The sequence below is a fragment of the Hemiscyllium ocellatum genome, chromosome 9, assembly GCF_020745735.1.
Source record: "Hemiscyllium ocellatum isolate sHemOce1 chromosome 9, sHemOce1.pat.X.cur, whole genome shotgun sequence".
Taxonomy (NCBI): Eukaryota; Metazoa; Chordata; class Chondrichthyes; order Orectolobiformes; family Hemiscylliidae; genus Hemiscyllium; species Hemiscyllium ocellatum.
The window spans coordinates 28,782,221-28,804,587 of record NC_083409.1 but is presented as its reverse complement, the minus strand read 5'-3'; the positions used below and the strand labels follow the sequence as shown (position 1 = coordinate 28,804,587).

The 22,367-nt window shown below is 39.0% G+C and overlaps 1 protein-coding gene across 4 annotated transcripts in view; it reads left to right on the top strand.

Moving 5' to 3' along the window:
- The window catches only part of ralgps2 (Ral GEF with PH domain and SH3 binding motif 2), a 431,788-nt gene that overhangs the window by 150,207 nt on the left and 259,214 nt on the right, over positions 1-22,367 (top strand). For all 4 annotated transcript variants that reach the window (XM_060830098.1, XM_060830096.1, XM_060830097.1 and 1 more), the window contains 3 exons: positions 1,908-2,032; positions 9,666-9,773; positions 16,560-16,610. In XM_060830098.1, coding sequence (XP_060686081.1) covers positions 1,976-2,032; positions 9,666-9,773; positions 16,560-16,610 — 216 coding nt within the window. In that variant the 5' untranslated portion in view covers positions 1,908-1,975. The remainder of the gene's footprint in view (positions 1-1,907; positions 2,033-9,665; positions 9,774-16,559; positions 16,611-22,367) is intronic.

The following is a 22,367-nucleotide window of genomic DNA, read 5'->3' as shown; positions in this document are numbered from 1 at the left end:
CTTCTTGTCCATTAAGTTTTATGTTTTATCTCATTACTCAGCTTACCTACACCCACAAACACACAAATAGGCACATACATTCACACTCTCACTCTCTTTGTATACATTCATTCCCCTTTATTGCCTTTTGGTTTGATTGCTTCAGTACTCTCCTGGCTAACCTAGCATTCTCCTTGATCTTCAGCTCATCCAAAATTATGCTGATCCAGCCTATCCCCTAACAAGTCCAGTTCATTCTTCCTCATTCATGCTGTCTTGGCTTCTGGTTCTTCAATTCCTAAAATTTAAATTTTTCATACTCCTACTCAAACACCCTCATAACATTATCCTGTCTTAACTCTGAAATCTCTGTCAGTCCAAAAAGTGGTCTGCTCAGATCTTTCTATCCTTCTGTCTGTGGCCTATTGTGCTTCCCACTTCTTTCATCCCAGCGTAGCCTGCTCAACTTTCAGAAATATCAATAATTTTGAAATGCCCAACCTAAACCCTGCAGTTCTTGACTCCCTCTCTTTCTTGGAGATCTTACTTAAATTTCCGCTTTACCTAAGCTTTCATTCAGTCCTCCTAGTATTTTCTTTGTTGGCTTAAATTACTTTTATGACTTTATGGAGCATCTGAGCACATTCTTCTATGTTGAAAGCTCTAACTAAATGCATATTTTAGATAATGTATAAATTGAACTTTGTGATCAGAATTTGCATTGCAACTGTATGTTTCAGCTTTGGGATAGTTTCGGTGCACAATATGCTGAGAGTGATCAGATGCAAAATTGTTGATTTTTTTTGCAGCTCCCATCTTGGAGTTAAAGACGCATAGTTGGACTTGCACAATTCAAATTTTCCCTTGTGAACTTAGAAATCAAGATAAGTTTGGCAGATGATGTAGTTCAACAAAAATAGAGTTCAGTAAGGCACGAGTTCTCTGATTGTTTACCTACAACTATGAAGTTGTGTTAAATGAGACTAGAAATTTAGAAGATTTAGCATTTCATTCCAAGCTTGTGTTGGATTAACTGATATTATTCAGTGCAGTGTTTAGGTTAGTGTGATTGGCCTTCTTACTATCTCCAAAAAAGGGCAAGAAACCACTGTGTAGACATCAAGGGTGAACACAGTTATGCCTGGCTGTAGAATAAACTTGTAAAAATGTGAATGATTTCTAAGTTCACAAGGGAAAATTTGAATTGTGCAAGTCCAACTGGAATGATACAGAGAGAATTAGCATGACCAATTTGTAAGGATGACACATAAATTCATATTTAGTGGATCCTCTTGTGATGCAGTAGTAGCTTCCCTACCCCTGCATCAGGAGGCCAGTGTTCACGTCCCACCTGCTCCAGAGGTATGTAATAACATCTCTGAACAGGTTGATGAGAAAAATAGGTTAAATAATTGTTAGATTGGATTTAGTAAGCAGGGTGGAAGTGAGGACTGCAGATGCTGGAGATTAGAGTCAAGATTAGAGTGGTGCTGGAAAAGCACAGCAGGTCAGGCAGCACCCAAGGGGCAGGAAGATAATGTTGGGAATTAAATTGCATAGATATTGTGCTGTGTCATTTTACAATTTAAATGTAAAACTCTTTGTTGTTAAAGTACATGCAATAATTGGTTTGCTGCTTTTCAGAAATGTGTTCCTATTGGGAATCTGTGTGTACTGTATTTGGGAGTCAACTTTTGTGTCATTTTAATGATTGCTTTGTCAGCTGCTTCGTCAGTTTATGGCAGTTGTTTTGAAGGCATTAATTTGAGGTGCTCATTAGCTTTTAGTATATCAGCTTGTCACAGAAGAGAAAATTAAACATTTTGAAATAGCCTGACAACTTTTATGTGCCTCTTGTGCTTTACAAATAGAAACTGAAATTCTTTTGTCAAAGTCTTGCAACTGACTGGTGCTGTGTCTTTGTATAGGAGTGATGAAGCTTGCACCATGACTATGAGCTTTCCATAATGCTATTGTGGTGGGTGGCATAGGAAGTATGGACCTGACTAACGGGCAGTCGAGTGCGATATATTTTACAGCCACAGCTTCTGAGGTAAGTCTTCTGCATTCATCTGTTTGTTTTTATTTGTTAATTTTTTTTGTGCTTGGAGGCAAGGAATTCACTTTACCTAATTAGTACTTATTGAGATGGGGAGAGATTTGGGCAGATTTAATCAAAAAAGTATATTTAAAAAATATAAATTTTAAAATCCGTTCAAATGAAATTGTTCGGCTCAGGTTCAAAGTGGCAGTTAAATGGTGCTTGTAAATGGACATGGGCAATTTTAGTTTAGGAGGCCTGCTTACATAGCAATTATTAGAGTCCGTATATCCTTGTAAATGGGAAGAGAAGAGATAATAGGTGCTAATTCAGAGGTAAAATCAGAGGTGCCACTATGCAACAAGATTCCAAGTTTGAAGTCATTTTCTGTGATAAACAAAACAAATCAATGTTGACTAAACATTACTTAGTAGATATCTAATGCTGTCGTGTACAGAAAAGGTCTTCCTTCTAAGATTCTTAAAATAACCCTTGCCCCAGTTACATTACACCATGCTGTTCTCTCAGCAGAATTGTAGTCTTGTTTGGAAGATCACAAATCCCTCTGGTATTTCAACACACTCTTTGCTCCTTGCTTCACCAGGGCAGAACTGCTAGATTCCATTTAAAAGCTACTTATTATTGTTTAAATCTAGCGCTAGAATTTTAAGACGACTGATACTGGGCCCCTGTTCCCCATGGCAATGATATCACATTGACTTATTGCTGGGTAGAACTTGTGAAAGCTAAAATGCTCTATTCACACCTTAAAGCACCTGTTTTAATTTAAAACACATGCGTTTTAAAAAATTCACAGACGTCACTAGCTAGGCCAGAATTGTTTTACCATACCTAATTGTCCAGAGGGCAGCAAAGAGTCAACCACATTGTTATAGGTCTCTGGTCACAAGTAGGCCAAACCAGGAAGGATAACAAGCAAATTACTGCACATGCTGGAATCTGTATTGAGATTGGGCAGAATGTGTTAGGGCATCCAAGGAGATTTATTGATGCCAATATGTTAGTCTCAACTTCATGAGTTTCTATTTTCCATAATAACCTATTCCACACCTTATCAAATGCCTTCTGGAAATGTAAGCACAACACATTCACTGGTTCCCCTTTGCCTGCAGTACAAGTTACGTTTTCAAAAAAGTCATCTAAACTAGTTCAATGTCATAGTTTTGAAAAAAAGGACAATGTTGGCTCTGCCTGATTGTCTGGAACTTCTCCAAGTGCCCTGGTAAAAAGCTTCTAGCATTTTTCCGATAGGTAGAGTCATATGTCAAGCTAGGTGGCCTGTAGATTCTGAATTTCTGCCCCCTCTTTTCCATTTTTTTTGAATAAAGGAGTTTCATGAGCTGTTTTCTAATGTGAAGGAATCTTTGCAGAATTTAATGACTTTTTGAAAATTGAAACCAATGCCAACTAACTATCTCATCGACTCATTTTAAGACACTAGGATGAAATCCATCTGGACCTGGGGATGTGGAAACATGCAGATCCAACAATTTACTCAGGATTATTTGTAATTTCTTAAGTTCCTCCTTCTCTATCAATTTCTGAATTACAGCTATGTCCAGAATGCAGCTATTATGCTGTCCCTTGTGATACAAACTATCTGTTCAATTCATCTGCCATCTTTTTGTCTTCCACTTCTAATTCCCTACACTCACTGTAGGATCAGCATTTACTTTAAGTCTTTTTGTTTATTAAAATCAGATAAAAAAAACGTTCCTACCTGTCTTTATATTTTTGACTACCTTTCTCTTATACTGTAATTGTTGCCTCGTCCTTTTACAATTTTTCTGTTTTTTTATATTCTGTCCAATCTTCTGACTAGACACCTATTGTTTCACAATTAAAATCTTTTCTTTGAGTTCGATACTGTCTTTGACATTTTTAGTTAACCATGGATAGTGGTTCTGTCCCTTAAAATTTTTCATACATACTGGAATTCTCTATGCATTTTCTCAAATATCCCCTTAAATGTTTGCCACAGCATCTCTCTTAAATTATCCTGAAACAAAATTGTTGGTCCATCTTCGCAAGTTCTTCTTTCGTACATTCATAATTGCCCTTGTTTAAATTCAAAATGGTCTGGACCCACAATTCTGCCCCTTAAACAGTACGTCAGATTCAATCATATTATGATTTGGAGATGCCGGTGTTGGACGGTGTACAAAGTTAAAAATCACACAACACCAGGTTATAGTCCAGATTTAATTGGAAGCACGAGCTTTCGGAGCGCTGCTCCTTCATCAGGTGGTTGTGGACCTGGTTTCTGGAACTTGGGTCATCCCTCTCTGTTATACTAATATCATGTTTAATTAACAAAGTCAATTCTCCACCCTTTCCCTCTCTTCCTGTCCTTCTGAAATGTCATGTATCCATCAATATTCAGGTCCCAATCTAAGAACATAAGACATTGGAACAGAAATTAGGCCATTTAGCCCATTGAGTCTGCTCTGCCATTCACTCAGAGCTGATAAGTTTCTCAACCCCATTCTCCAGCTTTCTCCCAGTAACCCTTGATCCCCAAAAACCTATCTACCTCAGTCTTACATATACTCAATGACATGGCCTCCACAGCCTTCTGTGGCAGTGAATCTGTAGATTCACGCACACTCTGGCTGAAGAAGTTTCTCCTGATCTCCGTTCTAAAAGGTCTTCCCTTTACTCTAAGGCTATGCCCTCCGGTCCAGGCCTCTTCTACTAATGGAAACATCTTCCCAACATCTACTCTGTCCAGACCATTCAGTATTCTGTATGTTTCAATTAGTGTCCCCTTCCTTCTAAACTCCATGTAGTACAAATCCAGAGTTCTCAAACATCCTTCCTATGTTAAGCTTTTTTTCCTGGGACTATTGTCGTGAACTCCTCTGTACGCACTCTAGGGCCAGTACATCTTTCCTGAGCTATGGGGCCCAAAACCACACACAATACTCCAAATGTGGTCTGACTAGTGCCTTATAGAACCTCAGAAGTACATGCCTGCTTTTACATTCAAGTCCTTTCAAATAATTGCATTTGCCTTCCTAACTACTGACTCAACCTGCAAGTTTGCCTTGAGAGAATCCTGGACTAGAAATCCCAAGTCTCTTTTCTTTTCAGATTTCTGAATTTTCTCCCCATTTAGAAAATAGTTCATACTACTTCTTCCTACCAAAGTGCATGACCTCTCACTTTCCCATGCTGTACTCCATCTGCCACTTCTTTGCCCAATCCCCTAACCTGTCCAAATCCTTCTGCAGCCTCTCTGCTCCCTCAGTACCACCTGCCCCTTTGTCTATCTTTGTACCGTCTACAAACATAGCCAGAATGCCCTCAGTTCCTTCATCTAGGTCATTAATGTTGAAAGTGAAAAGTTGTCTTGATCATCCTACAGCCATGTCTCAATTATATCCACAAGATTGTACATGCTTATCTCAATGTGACTACTAGTTCGTATGCTTTATTTCAAATCCTACTGTCCATTCAAATACAGCGTCTTAAATATTGTCCTTTTGTTATTTTCTTAATCTCTAGACTTATGTGCTGATTTCCTCTTAGATCTGTATTCTCTGTCCTTTTCCTGTTATTGTCTATTTATCATTTCCCATATTAATTCTCTCCTGTGTTGAATTTTCCCCAGTCTATGATTCATCACAATTTCCCAAATTTGGGTCCTTTGCCCTGCTACTTAATTTAAAACCTACACTACTTCCTTAGTTATATGTTCGCAACAGTACTATCCAGTGTAGTTCAGGTGTAGACCATCCCAACATTACCGATCCCACTTACCCCAGTATTGGTGCCAGTGTCCCATGACGTAGAACTAGTTGCTCCCACACCAGTCTTTCAGCTACTCTGACCTTGTTTACAGGATGCTAATTTGCAGAAATTATTACCATAGAAGTTCTGCTTCTTAATTCGGTGGCCAACTCTTCATACTGGCTCAACACCAATTTTCCAAATCTTTCTATGTCATTGGTGCCTACATGGACCAGGACAACTGTTCCTTCCCCCTCCAACTCTCTCATCCTGCCCAGAGCAGATATCCTGAATCATGTGGCTGGGCAGACAATAAAGCTGCCTGGACTTGTTGCTTCAGAGAACAGTGTCATCCCCCTGACTATGCTATCCCATATTACCACTATTTTCCTTCTGCTTCGCCTTGCTTGAAATGGCTTCCTGTACCACAGTGCTGTGGTCATTTAGCTCATCCATGCCACAGCTTCAGCTGTCATCCAAACAAGTTGAGAGAAGCTCAAACCTTTTGGATAATTGCAGAGGTTGACACTGCTGGCACTCTTGTCCTCTGGATTCCCTTGTCTGCCTCACTTGCAGTCCCATTATCTTGTTCCTGACCACTGACCATATCAGAGCATCCTATCCTAAGAGGTGAGACTGCTTCCTGGTACAAAGAATCCATGTAACTTTACGCTGCCCTAATGCCTCGCAGTGTCTGTAGTTTAGCCTCCTGTTTGTAAACTCAGAGCAAAGCTGCTCAAACTTTAAATGCTTAGTACTGTTATGTTTGTCCAGGTATAACATCTGATATATCCTATTATTTCTACACTCAGTGGCATGTGGCATTGGTAGTAATCCTGTTATCCTAAAAGTCCTTCTTCCTTAATTTGCATCATAACTCCATACACTCAGCTTGTAGTACGCGATCATTCTTTTACTTCTGTCAATACCAACGATATGTAACACGGCCAGTAGCTGTTCACCTTCCCTTCAGAGCAGCCTGCAGGGTCTTCGAGATATTGTTGTCCCTGGCACTGGGAAGATAACACATTATCCAGGAGTCTCTTTTGTGACTGCAGAAACACCTGCCAATTCCCCTTATTCATGAATCCCTCATCACTATAGCTGTACATTTTTCTTTCTCCACTCTTGAGCAGGAGAGCCACCATCCTGTTATGGATCTGGCTCTCCACTGCTGTTCACTGAGTATTTGTCTCTCCCAACAGTATCCAAATATTCAGTGTATGACAGTTACAGAAATCTCCTGCCTCTATTGCTACCTTTACTCTGCCCGGTGATCACCCATTACACTTCTGCCAGTCCAGTCTTTGCTTGCGTTGTGGCTGCCTCTCTGAGTGTGCTGTCCACGATAATTCAGCGTCACCAGTGCCCCACACCTGCAGCTCCAGCTCTGAAATGCATATAGTTAGTTGATGCAGCTTGGCACACTTTCCGAACACCAGGATACATGAGACATTTGCATTGGCCATCAAATGCCGAAAGTTGAGCATGTCACCGGTGCAAGATCTGTGCCATGACTTCCCGTTAGGCTAAGCTGGTTAGTTGCTCCCTTTAAAAGAATGCTAGTTACACTGGGAGCCTTTCTCCAACCCCAACACTCTCACAACATTACAAAGTTCCACTCTATTTCAACTCCCTACTAGCACTATTGCTTCCCTTATGTGCTGGTTTTGATAGTTCCCCTCAATCTACTTTGCAGCGATGCTCACTCTCTGCACATTCCACTTATTCTACTTTATATCAATACTAACTGCTGCATTCACCTCCCAAACAACAGGCCGAAGCAGTTCTTTGTTTATCAGTCTGGAAGACTGTTATGGAAGCTTTTTTCAGAAAAGAAAGAACGAGCTAGTTCTGTAATATTTAACACATTTCCTAAATTTTTATTGCATTATTAGAGAATGAAACCAGTATAAAGTTGCAACACCATTGAGGGAGCTCAATCTACAGTCTTTCTCAATGCAGATTTTGTTTGATTTGATTTACTATTGTTATGTGTACCGAGGTACAGTGACAAATGTTGTCTTACATGATTTACAGGTGGATCGTACATTATAAGTACATATGGGTAATAGAGAAGAGTGCAGGGTACAATGTTATACAGACGCTCAGAAAGTGCAGAGAGAGGGATCAACATTAACATTACAGAGGTTCATTTAAAGGTGTGACAACAGCAGGGAAGAAGCTGTTTTTGAATACTTGTACGTGCAAACATTTATATCTTCTGCCTGAAGGAAGTGGGTGGAAGAGAGTATAACCTTGATTATGTTGTTTGCTTTCCCAATGCAGTGGGAAGTATAGATAGAGTCAGTGGATGGAAGGCTGGTTTAGTGATTGACTGGGCTATGTTCACAACTGTGTATAGTTTCTTTTGATCTTGGGAAAAGTTACTGTGTCACACTGATGCATTTAGATAAAATGCTTTCTATGGTGCATCTATGAAAATTTGTCAGCGTCTTTATGGAAATGCTGAATTTCCTTAGCCTCATGAGGAAGCAGAGGCATTGCTGTGCTTTTTTGATTGTAATGCCAAAGTGTGTGGACCAGGACAGATTATTGGTGATCATCCCTCACAGGAGCTTGATGCTGTCAACTATTTCCACCTCAGCACCATTGATGCAGATGGGCCATGCCCTCCACTCAGCTTCCTGATGTTAGTGACCCGCTCCTTCAATTTGCTGACATTGCTGAAGAGATTGTTGCCTCTACACAATGCCATTAAGTATTCCGTCTCTTTCATGTACTTCATCTCATCGTTGTTTGTGATCTGACCAACAATGATGGTGTTGTCAGCAAACTTGCAAATGGAGTTGGTGTGGAATTTGACCACGTGGTCATATGTGCGCAAGAGGTGCAGTAGGGGGCTGAGTACACAGCCTTGTGGGGCACCTGTGTTCAAGATTATCATGGAGGAGATGTCGCACATGCTTAATGACTGTGATGTGTTGGTCAGGAAGTTGAGAGTCTAGTCACAGAAAGGGGAGCAGGGCTGCAGGGCCGCAGGTCCTGGAGTTTGGAGATGTGTTTCTTTGGAATTATGGTGTTGAAGGTGAAGCTGTAGTCAATAACGTACAGATATTTGCCTCAGTACCTAAGACATCCAACACCAGTACTTTGTGGAGGGATTATGAGTTATATAAAGAACACTGCAGCAAATGACCAAATTCTATTTGGTGGCACTTTCCTGCCCCATGCCTTATACCATCAAGGAAAAACAGCAGGGTAATGAGTATATTGTTACCTGTAAGTTACTCTCTGCGGTAGCAAATGATTTGGGTTTGAGGATAAATATTTGGTTACAACTTGAAATTTTCGATCTATCATTCTTCTCTGAGCATCAACACCAGAAGGATCACCATTGTTTAACTGAAACCTTAGAATGAATAGACAATCAGAAAGAGCTGTGCTAGTGTTGGCCAGGTCATGAGAAACGCAAACAGAATCATATATTCGAGCAAAATATATGGATTTGGAAAGCTCAACCACACAATTTCAATATTCCATGGAGGAAGAGAAGAATTGCCAGAATAGCCATACTTCTGCTGGTCTCATAACCTCTGCCATCTATAGACTCTAAACTTACAGACCTTTCTTATCTGAATCTATTCAGCAGTAAATCCTGCTGACACTTAACCTCCCAACAATATCTTTGGTTAGTTATATTGTACCTTGCATCTCATTGCTTTGTATTTCAAATTCACACTCTGTCTACAGATTCCTTTGATTTTACTTTAAGTCCAACTTTTGGAATCATTTCCAAACTTAATATTTCCTGTCTGTGGCCTTTTGTTTTCTGGTTTTGCTTGTTAGACTTTTCTCTAAATGACTCCTGACTATGTTATTAAATGAAGGTCTGATATTCTCAACTCATGAATGTGTCTCATTCCTGCAGCGGAGTAGCAGCTCTGAGTCTCTGAGTGAGAAAGCTTCTAATGACCCTAAGAAAAGTTTTGATGCAGTGGTCTTTGATGTCCTGAAGGTGACGCCAGAAGAGTTTGCTGTGAGTACAGTTGGTGATTAAAGTCTTTGCAGTATGTCTGTGGATTATGCATGAAATAGTGAATTGAACAAGAGAAATGCAACAAACATAATATCATTGATCATTATCAATGTTACTTTGGAGGTTGGTTATGCACATTAGGTTAGGCAGCATCTCAGGAATAGAGAATTCGACGTTTCGAGCATAAGCCCTCCTGATGAAGGGCTTATGCTCGAAACGTCGAATTCTCTATTCCTGAGATGCTGCCTAACCTGCTGTGCTTTGACCAGCAACACATTTGCAGCTGTGATCTCCAGCATCTGCAGACCTCATTTTTTACTATGCACATTAGGGTAATTGTTACATACTAGGAAGGAAAATGCATGAGAAGCTTTTAATGATTGTACTTTTAAACATATTCTGTTTTTCTGAAAATTAAATTCTTAATATTATCCTGTGTTGGGTATTCTGCTTGGTGATGTCATTAAATTAAAAGAGGTGCCTCCATCTTCTGTTAATTTTGACAACTTAATTTATTTTTATATGATGTGGAGGTGCTGGTGTTTGACTGGGGTGGACAAAGTTAAAAATCACAGAATGCTTGGTTATAGTCCAGCAGGTTTATTTGGAAGTACAAGCTTTCAGAGCATTGTTACCTCATCAGGTAGCTGGTGGGGGGAGGATCATAGGACACAGAACTCTGTGATCTTTTGCTATAAATTCTGTGTCCTATGATCCTGCCCTGATCGCCTTAACACTCTAAATTGTAACCCTTCAGAGTGAACAGAGCACCTTCAAGCATTATACAGATTGCAGAATACATATTACAATTCCCACACTTCAGTATCAATGTGTCCCACGTTATTTTTATTTTCCCTCAGCCTTTACCTAAGGCCTGATTGTTTGGCTTCTATGTTACTAATCTTGACAATTTGAATGTCTAGGTTGGTATTTATTTCTGTGTACATCTACAGTTCCCACATCTTTTGATAGCTTTGCTTATTACTGGCTCTATGCCTGAAGCTTTAATCCTTAATTAATTCAACTTCTTCAGTGACAAAATTGAAATGCTCTGGAAGCAAAGACATCCTAAGTGGCAGTCTTTTTATTAAAATAAATTGGAATATTTTTGAGTCTTGAGGCATATTTTATGCGCATGAATCCATGTACATGAGAGAAACATTGATTTTCTGTTGTATTTACAGCACAGGTATTCTATTCCCAATTCCTGTCTTTCTTGTTCAAGAGAGAACAAGCAATGTATCCTTGTTTGTTTTGAACAATAATTAATTGTTTTCAAAACATAGAATTACAATAGTTGATTAGAGAAATAATAAACTATAATTAAACAGAACTTTTCTGTTACTGAGTCATAGAGATGTACAGCACGGAAACAGACTCTTCAGTCCATCTTGTTCATACCGATCAGATATCCAAATTAATCCCATTTGTCAGCATTTGACCTATATCCCTCTAAACCTTTGCTATTCATATACCTATGCAGATGCATTTTAAATGTTGTAATTGTATTGGTCTTCTCCACTTCCTCTGGCAGTTCATTCCATGCATGCATCACCTTTTGTGTGAAAACGTTGCTTCTTCAATCCCTTTTAAATCTTGCTCCTCTCACCTTAAACGTATGCCCTCTAGCTTTGGACTCCCCTAACCTGAGAAAAGACCTTGACTATTCACCTTATACATGCCCCTCATGGTTTTACGAACTTGTATAAGATCACCCCTCAGCTTACTTCCTGATTGCATTTAATGAGGCATATTGAACAACATGAGATCATTGTCTTCAATTTTGTATTTGTTTTTAAATAGGAAGATAATTTCATCTTAAATGAACATTTATTAACAAAATGTATTTTTGATTTTTGTGATACTGTCATTCAAGATCCTTAGTGAGCAACTTGCAACTGAAATTCTTCCACAAGCATAAGAGGCATTTCAGTGACATTATTACAAGAGGCTTTTCTTTGTTTTCTCATTATTTTAGAATCCCTGTAAATCTAAATTGTGGTGTCATTTTTTCATTCTTTCATAAAATGTAGCTAGCATTTATTACCCGTTCCTTGAGAAATTGATTGAGAAAGACTGAGGTCCTATGTAGTGTTATGTTCTCTTTGGAGGTGAAACTTTCGTAATTTACTCACATGCAAAAGTTGGTTTCCTGCCTTTCCAGTGTTTTTTCCATCGTCTCATTTAAGTCTTGAAGAAAGCCTGATCATTGGCATTTTTTCATTCTCGAGTGCAAACTAAGATTGCTTTGGTTTTGTACAGGATAATAGCCTCCATGGAGTTATTTCAGTGGCAATGAGGGAAAATAGTATGCTTCTGAGGAAATTTTGCTCACTGCAGTTGATTTTGAGTTGGGGTAAGCATTTCTGGCATCTTGCCTTTATTTGGGAAGCTTGACTCGTTTGATTCTGCAGTCAAAGACTGGACTTGGTATGTGGAAAAAAGGTTTTTTTTTCTGAGCAAAAGACATTAGGGTGGATGAAAAGCTATGAGTAATTCTTTCACTGTTTGCAGATCTGCAGCATTTTTAGTTATTCGGAACCTAACATTCCTTGAGATACTACATCCAAAAACCTTTCAAGAGTTGTAGGATTTAGTTAAGGAATATTACGACCCCCAAGCCTCCTTTAATTCTGAGACGCTTTCTATTTGGCAATTCGAGAGGGGAACCTCCAGGAGAATCTGAATCGGGATTTTGGACTAGGTTAAGATAATTGGCAGAGGTATGTAATTTTGGGTTAACCCTGAATGAAATGCTGAGAGACCATTTGGGATCCTGACGTAACCATGCAAAAGCACCTATTAGCTGAAGCCCAACTGGATTTCAAACTGGCACTGTGACTGGCTGTCATGCCTGTTCATTAGAGAATGCGGCAAGTGGAGCACGTGAGCTACAGGGTGTTCTGATGGAATTGGACACCCTCACCTCTCCGACTGAGCTTGAAGTACACCACTTGGGTGAATGCAATTGCGTAGCCTTACGCAGGAATATCCTGAGCAGAGGGGCACCATGTCAGCCCATGGAAAAACCCCAAAGCCGAGCCTTGGCCAAGTGACTAAAATGTTCTTCAGGCTCTGGGCCAGCAAGCCATTGTAATTCCTGCTGGCATGCAAAACAATCCTATCAGGCCTGATTCGAGCAAGAGAACTCAGGCCAGTATCCAGGAGAGTGCTCATTCTGGGAAGTTCACCAACGTGTGGTTTGGAACAGCTAATTTATCTAGTAATGTCCAAATCAGAACTAATCAAAATAAATGTCTGGTTGAATGGTCATCAGATTGTGGTGGATACCAGGCTTTATCACGATTCGTTCTGGACGAATTTAAGTTTGCATAAGACCTTGACTAAACTGAGAAACTATATTGAGGAAACCATTACAGATTAATATAATGACTTCGGTTTCAGTCTCCTATGAGAAGCAGTTGCTGCAATTACCACTGGTTGTAGTAAAAGACTTGGGCCCGAGTTTGATGCAATGGAATTGGTTGAGAAAGATTCATCTTGATTGGCTCATAATCTTTTGATTAGAAAATTGCTGCCTGAGTGAAATTGTGACGAAATACCCAGACGTTTTTCAGGAAGATCGAGGGATTATCAAAAGAGGCAAGGTCACCTTACATGTTGACGAGGAAGCAATTCAGCAGTTCTGCAAAGCCTGCCATTTGCCTAACATGAAAAAGTAGAGGCAGAAATCAGGTGGCTGGAAAGCGAAGGAATCATCAAACTGGTATAGTTTGTGGAATGGGCAGCACCGATCATATTGATGGTGAAACCTGATGGGTTGGTTTGCCTTTGTGAGTATTTCAAGCAAATGGTAAACTGCTTCTCCCATCTGGATAAATATTCAATCCCTCATGTCGAGGACTTGACATGAACCATGAGAAGTCACAGAAATATGCCATATTTAATACCTAGAAGTGTTTGTACCAATATACAATGTACAAGAAGGAAAAATATGTGTTCAAGGCACCTAAGTAACCTACTTGGGCTACAGAGTCGGCAAGATCAGGTTACACCCATTGGAAGACAAAGTGAGGATGATCAAAGGTGCTCTGGCTCCTATGTCTATACCAGAGCTTAGATCTGAGTTGGTGATATGTAACCTGGCCTCCATCTTGGCACTCTTACACCTGCTGTTGATAAAGGGTCAGCCTTGGAAATGGTCGCATAGCCAAGAAATAACCTTTAGGGAAGTGAAAAAGCAGCTATCATCATCTGTGATGTTGGCGCATTACAATCTGAAGTGAGAGGTGGTGCTGACATGTGATGCCTCCCTGTATGGTACAAGAGTAGTTTTGACAGAATGGAGACGAATGCACGATAGTGTCTGCTTCCTGGACTTTGGCATATGCTAAATGCAAATAGGCCCAGAAAGATAAGGAAGGTTTGACAATCATTTTTGGTGTGAGAAAATTCCACTCATACCTTTATGGATCTAATTTTGTAATAGTGGCAGACCACAAACCCTTTCGAGGGCTATTTGGAAAAGGCAAGGCTGTTCTGCCCATAGCCTCTGGTTGAATTCAGAGGTGGGCTCTTATTCTTAGTGTGTACAGTTACAAGTTGGAGGAAATAAAAGGGCCATCACAGCCAGAAGTGAAAGCTTTCTGGACCCGGTGAGAATAGATCACCATAGAGGATGACATATTAATATGGGAGCAAGAATGATTGTCTCAAGTAAAGGTTACCGCCAGATACTGACTGAGCTCCACCAGTGTCATCCATGGGTTTCCAAAATGAAGATGTTGGCAAGAAGTTATGCCTGGTGGAGAGGATTGAATGTTAACATAGCTGGGTTGGTAGAGGCAGTGCCCAGAGTGCAAACAAGGACAAAAATTGCTGCCAGCAGCTCTCCCACATTTATGGGAAATGCAAGGTAAACTCTGGACTGACTCGCACGTTGACTATGTAAGTCCTTTCATGGACTCATGTTCTTGGTCTTTGTAAGTGCCCATTCAAAGTGATTAGATGTGCATAGAGATCATTTGTCAAACTTGGGTTTGATGATTGTAAAGCTGCATGCATTGTTTGCACTACACTAATTCATCAAGTCATAAAGGTTGACATGAGGTTGGCGAAGCGGTCCTCAACAAAAGCGTGGATCACTTGAAAGCTGCTATCTTGCAAGCAGGACCAGAGCAAAACATATTTAGCCCTGCCTGAGGAAGAGGAGTAATTTCTTCTGAGAAGCTTTGGGTGCATGAGGTAGGCTACGGTTTGGTACATGCTGCCTATGTCCAAGTGGAGTCAGAGGAATGAGACCTGGTGCAAAAATGTCCCAGGTGAAGCTAGAAGAAAAACAATGGGAGGTTTGGGGTGGTGGGGGGAAGAGGAATGTATTGTTTGTAATGTAGGCAGTGTGGATCTCGTTGACTATGATATGCCTGAGTGGGACTGTTAACCTGGGCCAATCAGGAAGCTCTGGCTGACAGATATAAACAGGAGTGATGGAAAAAAATAAACAGGAGTGACAAGACTCACTCTGACCAGCTAGTGCATGTGTAAATAAACGGTGACTTGATGATGGGATGATGGCCTTTGTGGAGTTATGTACCCTTAATTGTTAAAGGATAATTTAAAAATATATTAATTTGGATCGAATCAGTCCATCTCATTTATGTTGGTATATAGGGAGCCTGTACTTAGCATTTGATTCAGCCCATGTTTCTATTCACATAGTAGGTGATCAAAATAACCCCAAATACCCTGTCCTAAGCTATAATGTCTTGAGAAAACATGTAATTTGGGGAATACCTTCAGTCAAAAGGTACCAATGTGTTGTTGAGTTGGTTAAATATTTTTCTGCTTTTATGAATCTGATGCAATATACAGCATTAGTTGTTCAATTTGGTATCCTGATGGAATTTCTCTTAAACCTTTACTTTAAACAATGTCTCAGTGGAAAACAATATGAGTTTTACATTGCAGGTTGAAATGCAGCACAAACTGTTTTCCTGATTTAAGCTGCAGTTATCTTGTTGTGCATAAAAAAATTCTAATGCAGTTATATTTCTTATACCTTTTATGTACATTTGTTACTCTGGTTTCAAAATGAATCACACTCAGCCAATGCTAATAATGTTTTCTAATTACCTTCCCTGCTTCCATTCTGTGTATGTATTATTAAAACATTCTGTTTTGGCTACTTTGGCTATTCCTCCAACAGCTGTTTTCTTTAGAGACCATACCTATTAAATCACAAAAATATTTTCCACTTCAGTCACCTCATGCATTAACTTTTGCTCAAAACCTTCTTTATAATATGTTTGCCTGTGTATGTAGTTTAAATTTGTGCATCAGATATGCTGATGCTTCAATTGAAAATCTGGAAGTAATTATTTTCAATTTATCTCAAGTTGAATTGTATAACTATTGTAATTGTTCTTTAGAAACTGTCTCATTATCAAATTGATGGGGTTTTCTAAAGCTCATTCTGTTGAGGACAGAAAAGTTATTTAGTAATTTAAGGTGATTAATGAATTTTGTTTGTGAAAATTTAGTCCTTAAGGAGCATCTCAGGAATTGATAGCCAATGATTTTAATATTTGAACTTCTATTGTCTAACATCGTCATGTTTGAGTTTAGATATTAATTAGCTAGCAATTTTTAAACTGCAGTAGTTCCATTGATTCTGAAAATATGTCTAGATAATTATTCAGCCTTTCTTTTAAGACTTCATATTTTCGCAGAAAAGCACACACTTAGGACATTTATTTTCTGTTTTAAATATTCATAAAATGTGAAGGTTGGCTAATTGAAAATTCTGATATGTTTGGTTTCTTTCAGAGTCAGATAACACTAATGGATGCACCTGTTTTTAAAGCTATTCAGCCTGAAGTAAGTTCCTTCAGATTGCTATTGCTATTGCTACAAACTATGAAGCAGTGTGATAACTTTGGACATGATATTTTTACTGATGATATGTTTTAGCTGCTTATACGGATTATGATTGATTACTTACCTCTAGCACAACTCTTTCATTCTCCTCTTCTCTATCTTAGTTCCATTTTAAGTTGTCTTTACATATGCATGCCACAGATGCTTAATGTTATATTTGAGCCATGATTCTGAAGCTGGTGAGGTGAGAGATTTTTAAAATTAAACATAGGTCAGATGAAAAAATCTTTTGACTCCTACCCGAAACCCGATGTCTCAGGTAACTAATTCCATTTATTTCGTGAGCTTTTCATTAAGCTAAACCGGATAGTATACAAAGTTTCTCGAGTCTTATTTGAGCTTCAAGTTAAGGATTCCTATGTTTATCTGTTTTCATTTATATAAATGTCATTGTTAATCCCAGTCTTAATTTTAGGCACTTTACATAGGCTCATATAAATTATAGATGCTAAAAAATCAAGGTCCAGGTGTTTCACTTTCTACCATCCTAATAGTCAAGTGATACAAAAATAATGGAGTTGTTTACTAATGTGATCATTGCTATCATAAGTTTGACAACAGGCCAAAATATGAGGCTAAGCACAGTAAAGGAAATCTTTGAAAATCATTATTTCACGATCACTTCGTTCTCTCAAACGTGGTATATTTTGCATCATTTTCTCCTCTTGTCTGACTATGTCTTTGTGAAGATATTTTCTTTCTAAAATGCACGATATAAAGCTATTCATTACCATATGGCTTGAGTTTTTCTAAATAAATGCAGAATAGCAAAATCTGTTACGTCCATTGCCATCACCTACATAGTGTACCTTCTTCTGTTGTTTCTCTAATAGTCTAATGTGTTGTACGCATCTACAACTTCACTGTGCTGTCAGTGACACATTCTTCAGTCAACAAATATCTCAAAATTCTTCAGTCTCTGCTAAAAGTGTTCTTCGGTAATTTTTACCAGTTTGTATCTTTGATTACTAATTTTCCCAACTTTCCAGTTCATCTGAATTATGACACTGTCAGGGCATGTTGGTCACTTTTTGTTTTTGTTTTACATTGTCTTCCTTAAATCATGGGTGCTGAAATTCATCACCAGTTTAAATTGCAGGTTTTGCATAATTAATGCTATATGTCAGTGGGATTGAATGCCTTACTATTTAACATTTAATATATGGTGCAGCTTATCCAAGATATATATTTAAGTGCTCTGTACAACATAAATGTTTTTAATTTATTAGAGAAATTAGCAACTTTAAAATTTCAGACAAAATGAATGTATTTTAAGGAGTGCGTTGGCCAGTAAGTTTTAGCCAATTATTTCCTAATGGCTAATTTTTCAGTTGTGCAAGACATACATTTTTAATTTTGCTAGAGGAGATAAAGTATTAGTATTATATTGGTAATAGTGAGCCTTTAAAAGCAAGGTTTAATGGCCTTTATCAAATCAAAAGGACGTTGAGTGAGGTAAATTATTTGATAAGAGCGTCAGTTAGAAGGAAAACTCTATCATATGAATATGCTTAAGCAGCACATTGATAGGGAAAGAAAGCAAAAGGAAAATGTGGTACTTGCTGGAACTTAAAATAAACAAAATCCAAATATATTTGAATTTGATATTCCTGAAATTAAATTGGATAATGTGGAAGTTCTCAAAATTGGGATAAATTATTGAGTTACCTTCCAGAGGAACATTGAAGTGACCTGAAATAATTATTATCATCATGTGGAGAGATCTGTGTGAATATGCTGGCAAGTACTGAAATGATTACACATGATGTAGATATTTGAAATGCTGTTCCAATTAAGCATCTTCCTTACAGACTTAACTGTCTAACGTTGGCACATGATCAAAAAGAGATTAGAAGCATGTTCAAAGCCGATATAATCAAAGCGAGTTGCAGCAAATGGTGATGGTGCCAAAATCCAAGGCACCCAATGAGTGTTGATTACTGCAAAGTTAAAGCAATTGTGAAATCTGATTTGTATCCTATTCCACAGCTGGAAGGCTGTATTGAGAAGGTGGGACAAGCAATTTATATCTTGAAGATAGACTTACTCAAAGAATACTAGTGGGTACCTTTATCTGAGAGTGCGAAGGAAATTTTGGCTTTTGTGACAACGAATGGACTTTACCAGTTTAAAGTGATGTCATTTGGTATGAAAGATGCACCTACATTTCAAAGACTAACCAATAAAGTAATTTCACAATTATTCAGTTGTGTGGTGTACATAAACGATCTGGTGACTTTAAGTCACACATGGAAGAAGCATTTGGAGCATCCATCAGAATTGTTTGATTGACTTCAGAAGGCCGGCTTGGTGATAAACCTGGTTAAAAGCGAGTTTTGCAAAAGTCCTATTCATGTTCCTGGGCCACATCCTTTGACATTCACAGATGACCCCATGGATGGGAAAACAAAGGTTATTGGGGAACTTTCGATACCATTGGCGAAGAGGGAAGTGCTACAATTCCTGAGACTGAGTGGTTTTTATTGAAAACTTGTACCAAATTTAAGCAACATTACCAGTAATGCATCTGAGGCAATTGATCATAACCCCTTAACATTTTTGGAGATGAAATTTAAAGATAAAAATACCAGACTGTTTTAGATGGAGTTTATTGTTGCAGCTATTTACAGAGGAACCTCAATTATCCGAAAACATGAATGGGGAGTATTTTGTTTGGTTAATCGAATGCCGAATAAAGTTGTTAGCCACGCATTAGGACCTTATGATCTTGTGTGGATAATCCAAAATTCGGTTAATTGAATGCCGGGTAATTGAGGTTTCTCTGTAATTGGAAAGTTGTACACCTGGCAGGATGAGAGAATCTAATTGCCACCACATTGTCTTCCTTCATTAAAGTCATGACAAAGATGTTTGGTGGCAGAAGAAACAGACTGAAATGAACTGTAGTATTAAATGATTGCATGCTTATAGTCAGTGTAATGATATGTATTGTGGTGTACTGATTGTGTAAGACTAAACTTTTTAAAAATGAAGTCATCTTTGTATGTTTGGTTCATGTTTTTTAAGGGGAAGATGTGATGTTACAGGCTTTGAGCTGTATTTTGTCCTGTTCTTTTGAAGAGAAGTTTTGAGCCAAAGGTGGCAAGCTATCTCTTCCAAGTCAATAAAGTAGACAGCTTATGAGGCTTTGGGATTTTTTTTGTTTTTAAGTTGGAACAATAGAAGCACCATGAATAGGTGGAGTTAGGCGCTCTCAGAATCAGGGTTTTAGTTTAGCTTTCACTAGTTGTTGGGGATAGTGAAGCTTGGGTTCTCTGTCTCACATGCGATCTGGCAGCAAACAATCAGTTTTACTGACTTTGCCTTTGTCAAGGATGTATTGATGGGATGTTACTATGTTGGAACAGTTGCTCTTTAGTGGTTAAATAATTCTGTTAAGTTTTGCAATAGTTATAATTATAAGTTTTTTTGTTTTATATTTTAATTGTAGGGTAAGAATGAAATGTGTTTTCCTTTGTAACATTTGGTAGCTAGTGCAACATTGGGAGGGCCATATCACAGACAAGTCAAGCAATAGCCTGACAATATCAGTAAGGTACAGTTCCATGAGTATGACTATGTCCAGATAATACCAGCACCCACTTATCAACCAATACTGACTGAACTGGTCAAGACCCAAAGGACTTAGGGTCTGTGTCAGGTGATGAGGCAACTGACAAGGGGAAAAATCATTATTGCCCCATCCCACCTGTCTGTTTCCCGTAGATGCTTCTGTCAATGGAAGTATTAGTAAGAATGACCATTGCACAGTCCTTGTGGAAATAAAGTCCCGAGTTGCCATTGAGCAAATCCTCCACCATATTGTGTGGTACTACAGCTATGCTAAATTGGATAGATTGGTAACACATCTGGCAACTTAAGACTAGTTATACCAAACATAAGTGATAAGTTAAAGACTAAAGGCTAAGCAGTTCCATAGCCTTGAGAAGATTTGTAGCTCAGGTTGAGGTTTCAGACTGAGCTGGAAGGTACATTTTCAGATGTTTCGCCAACATACTCGGTAACATCATCAGTGAGCCTCCGGTGAAGCACTGACAGAATGACCCACTTTTTATTTGTGGTTATGTTTCCTTTGGTTGGTGGTATTTCCTGCGGTGATGGCATTTCCTTTATCTTTTCTCAGTGGGATCCAAGGCAATGTGTTTGTTGATAGAATTCTGTTTGGAGTGCCATGCTTCTAGGAATTCTCGTGCGTGTCTCTATTTGGCCTTTCCTGGGATGGATGGGTTGTTCCAGTCAAGTGGTGTCGTTCCACATCTGTACGTAAAGATACTAGTGCGTATCCAATACTGAACTACAGATACAGTTGTCACAACACTCACAAACGAAGCTGCATTAGAACATTATTTCAACAAGCCACCGTACACTGCAGCACAGAGGAACTATGAAGAACAGAGGAAAATCACCTGTACAGTGTGCCCAAAAAGAATGGGGACCCAGTGAATACAGTTCACCGATTTCTCAGCAACAAACCCAAACAAGCAGACAAAAAGCATTCAGAAACCCTAGCCACTCTCCCCTACATCAAATACATCTCTGAAATGGCTGCCAGACTACTTAGACCCCTTGGCATCATAGCCCACAAACCCAGCAATACACTAAAACTGCACCTAATGAACCTGAAAGACCCTATACAGATAACAAGCAAAGCTAATGTGATTTACAAAATACTTTGCAAGAACTGTAACAAACACTACATTGGACAAACAGGCAGAAAACTAGCCACCAGGATGCATGGACATCAACTAGTCACAAAAAGACATGACCCACTCTCATTAGTATCCTTACATACACATGAGGAAGGGCACCACTTTGACTGGGACAACACATCCATCCTAGGACAAGCCAAACAGACACAAGCACAAGAATTCCTAGAAGCATGGCACTCCAGCCGGAACTCTATCAACAAACACATTGACTTGGATCCCATTTACCACCCTCTGAGAAAAAAACAGGAAATTATATCACCATAGAAAAATGACATCACCAACCCAAGGAACTCTAAATACATAAATAAAAAGCGGGCTATACCACCAATGCTTTACCAGATGTTAATTCCGGTGACGAAACGTCTGAAAATGAACCTTCCAGCTCAGCGAGCCAACTTACATCCAGTTCCACAGCCAGCTGATCAGATCTAGGCTCAGCAGTCCTGCCTCCTCCAGTTGTGGATAGACAATTAAACTATTCACTGGAAGAGGAAGCTCCAGAAATATTCCAATCCTCGACATCAGTGCAAAAGATAAGGCTGCAATATTTGTGACAATCTCATTTCAGAAGTAGAGAGCAGAGGATCTTTTCGGCCTCCTTTGGAGATCGTCAGCATGAAAGATGCCCATTTCAGCTCATTTGATTACCTCCATTTCATATCAAGAAACATCTGAAGGTGTTGGATATTGCAAATGCTGTGGGCTCTGACAATATCTTGACAATTGCGTTGAAAAAATTTGCACCAGAACTTGATATAACAAAGACCACGCTGTACCATACATTTACAATACTGGCATTTGCCTGATAATGTGGAATTATGCCCTGTCCACAAAACCCAGACAGCTATTCCATCAGCCTACTTTCAATCATCAGTAAAGGTTTGGAAAGTGTCATGAACAGGAATACTTAGCAGCACTTGTTAGCAATAACCTTCACACAGATGTTCAGTTTGGGGTCCACCAAGGC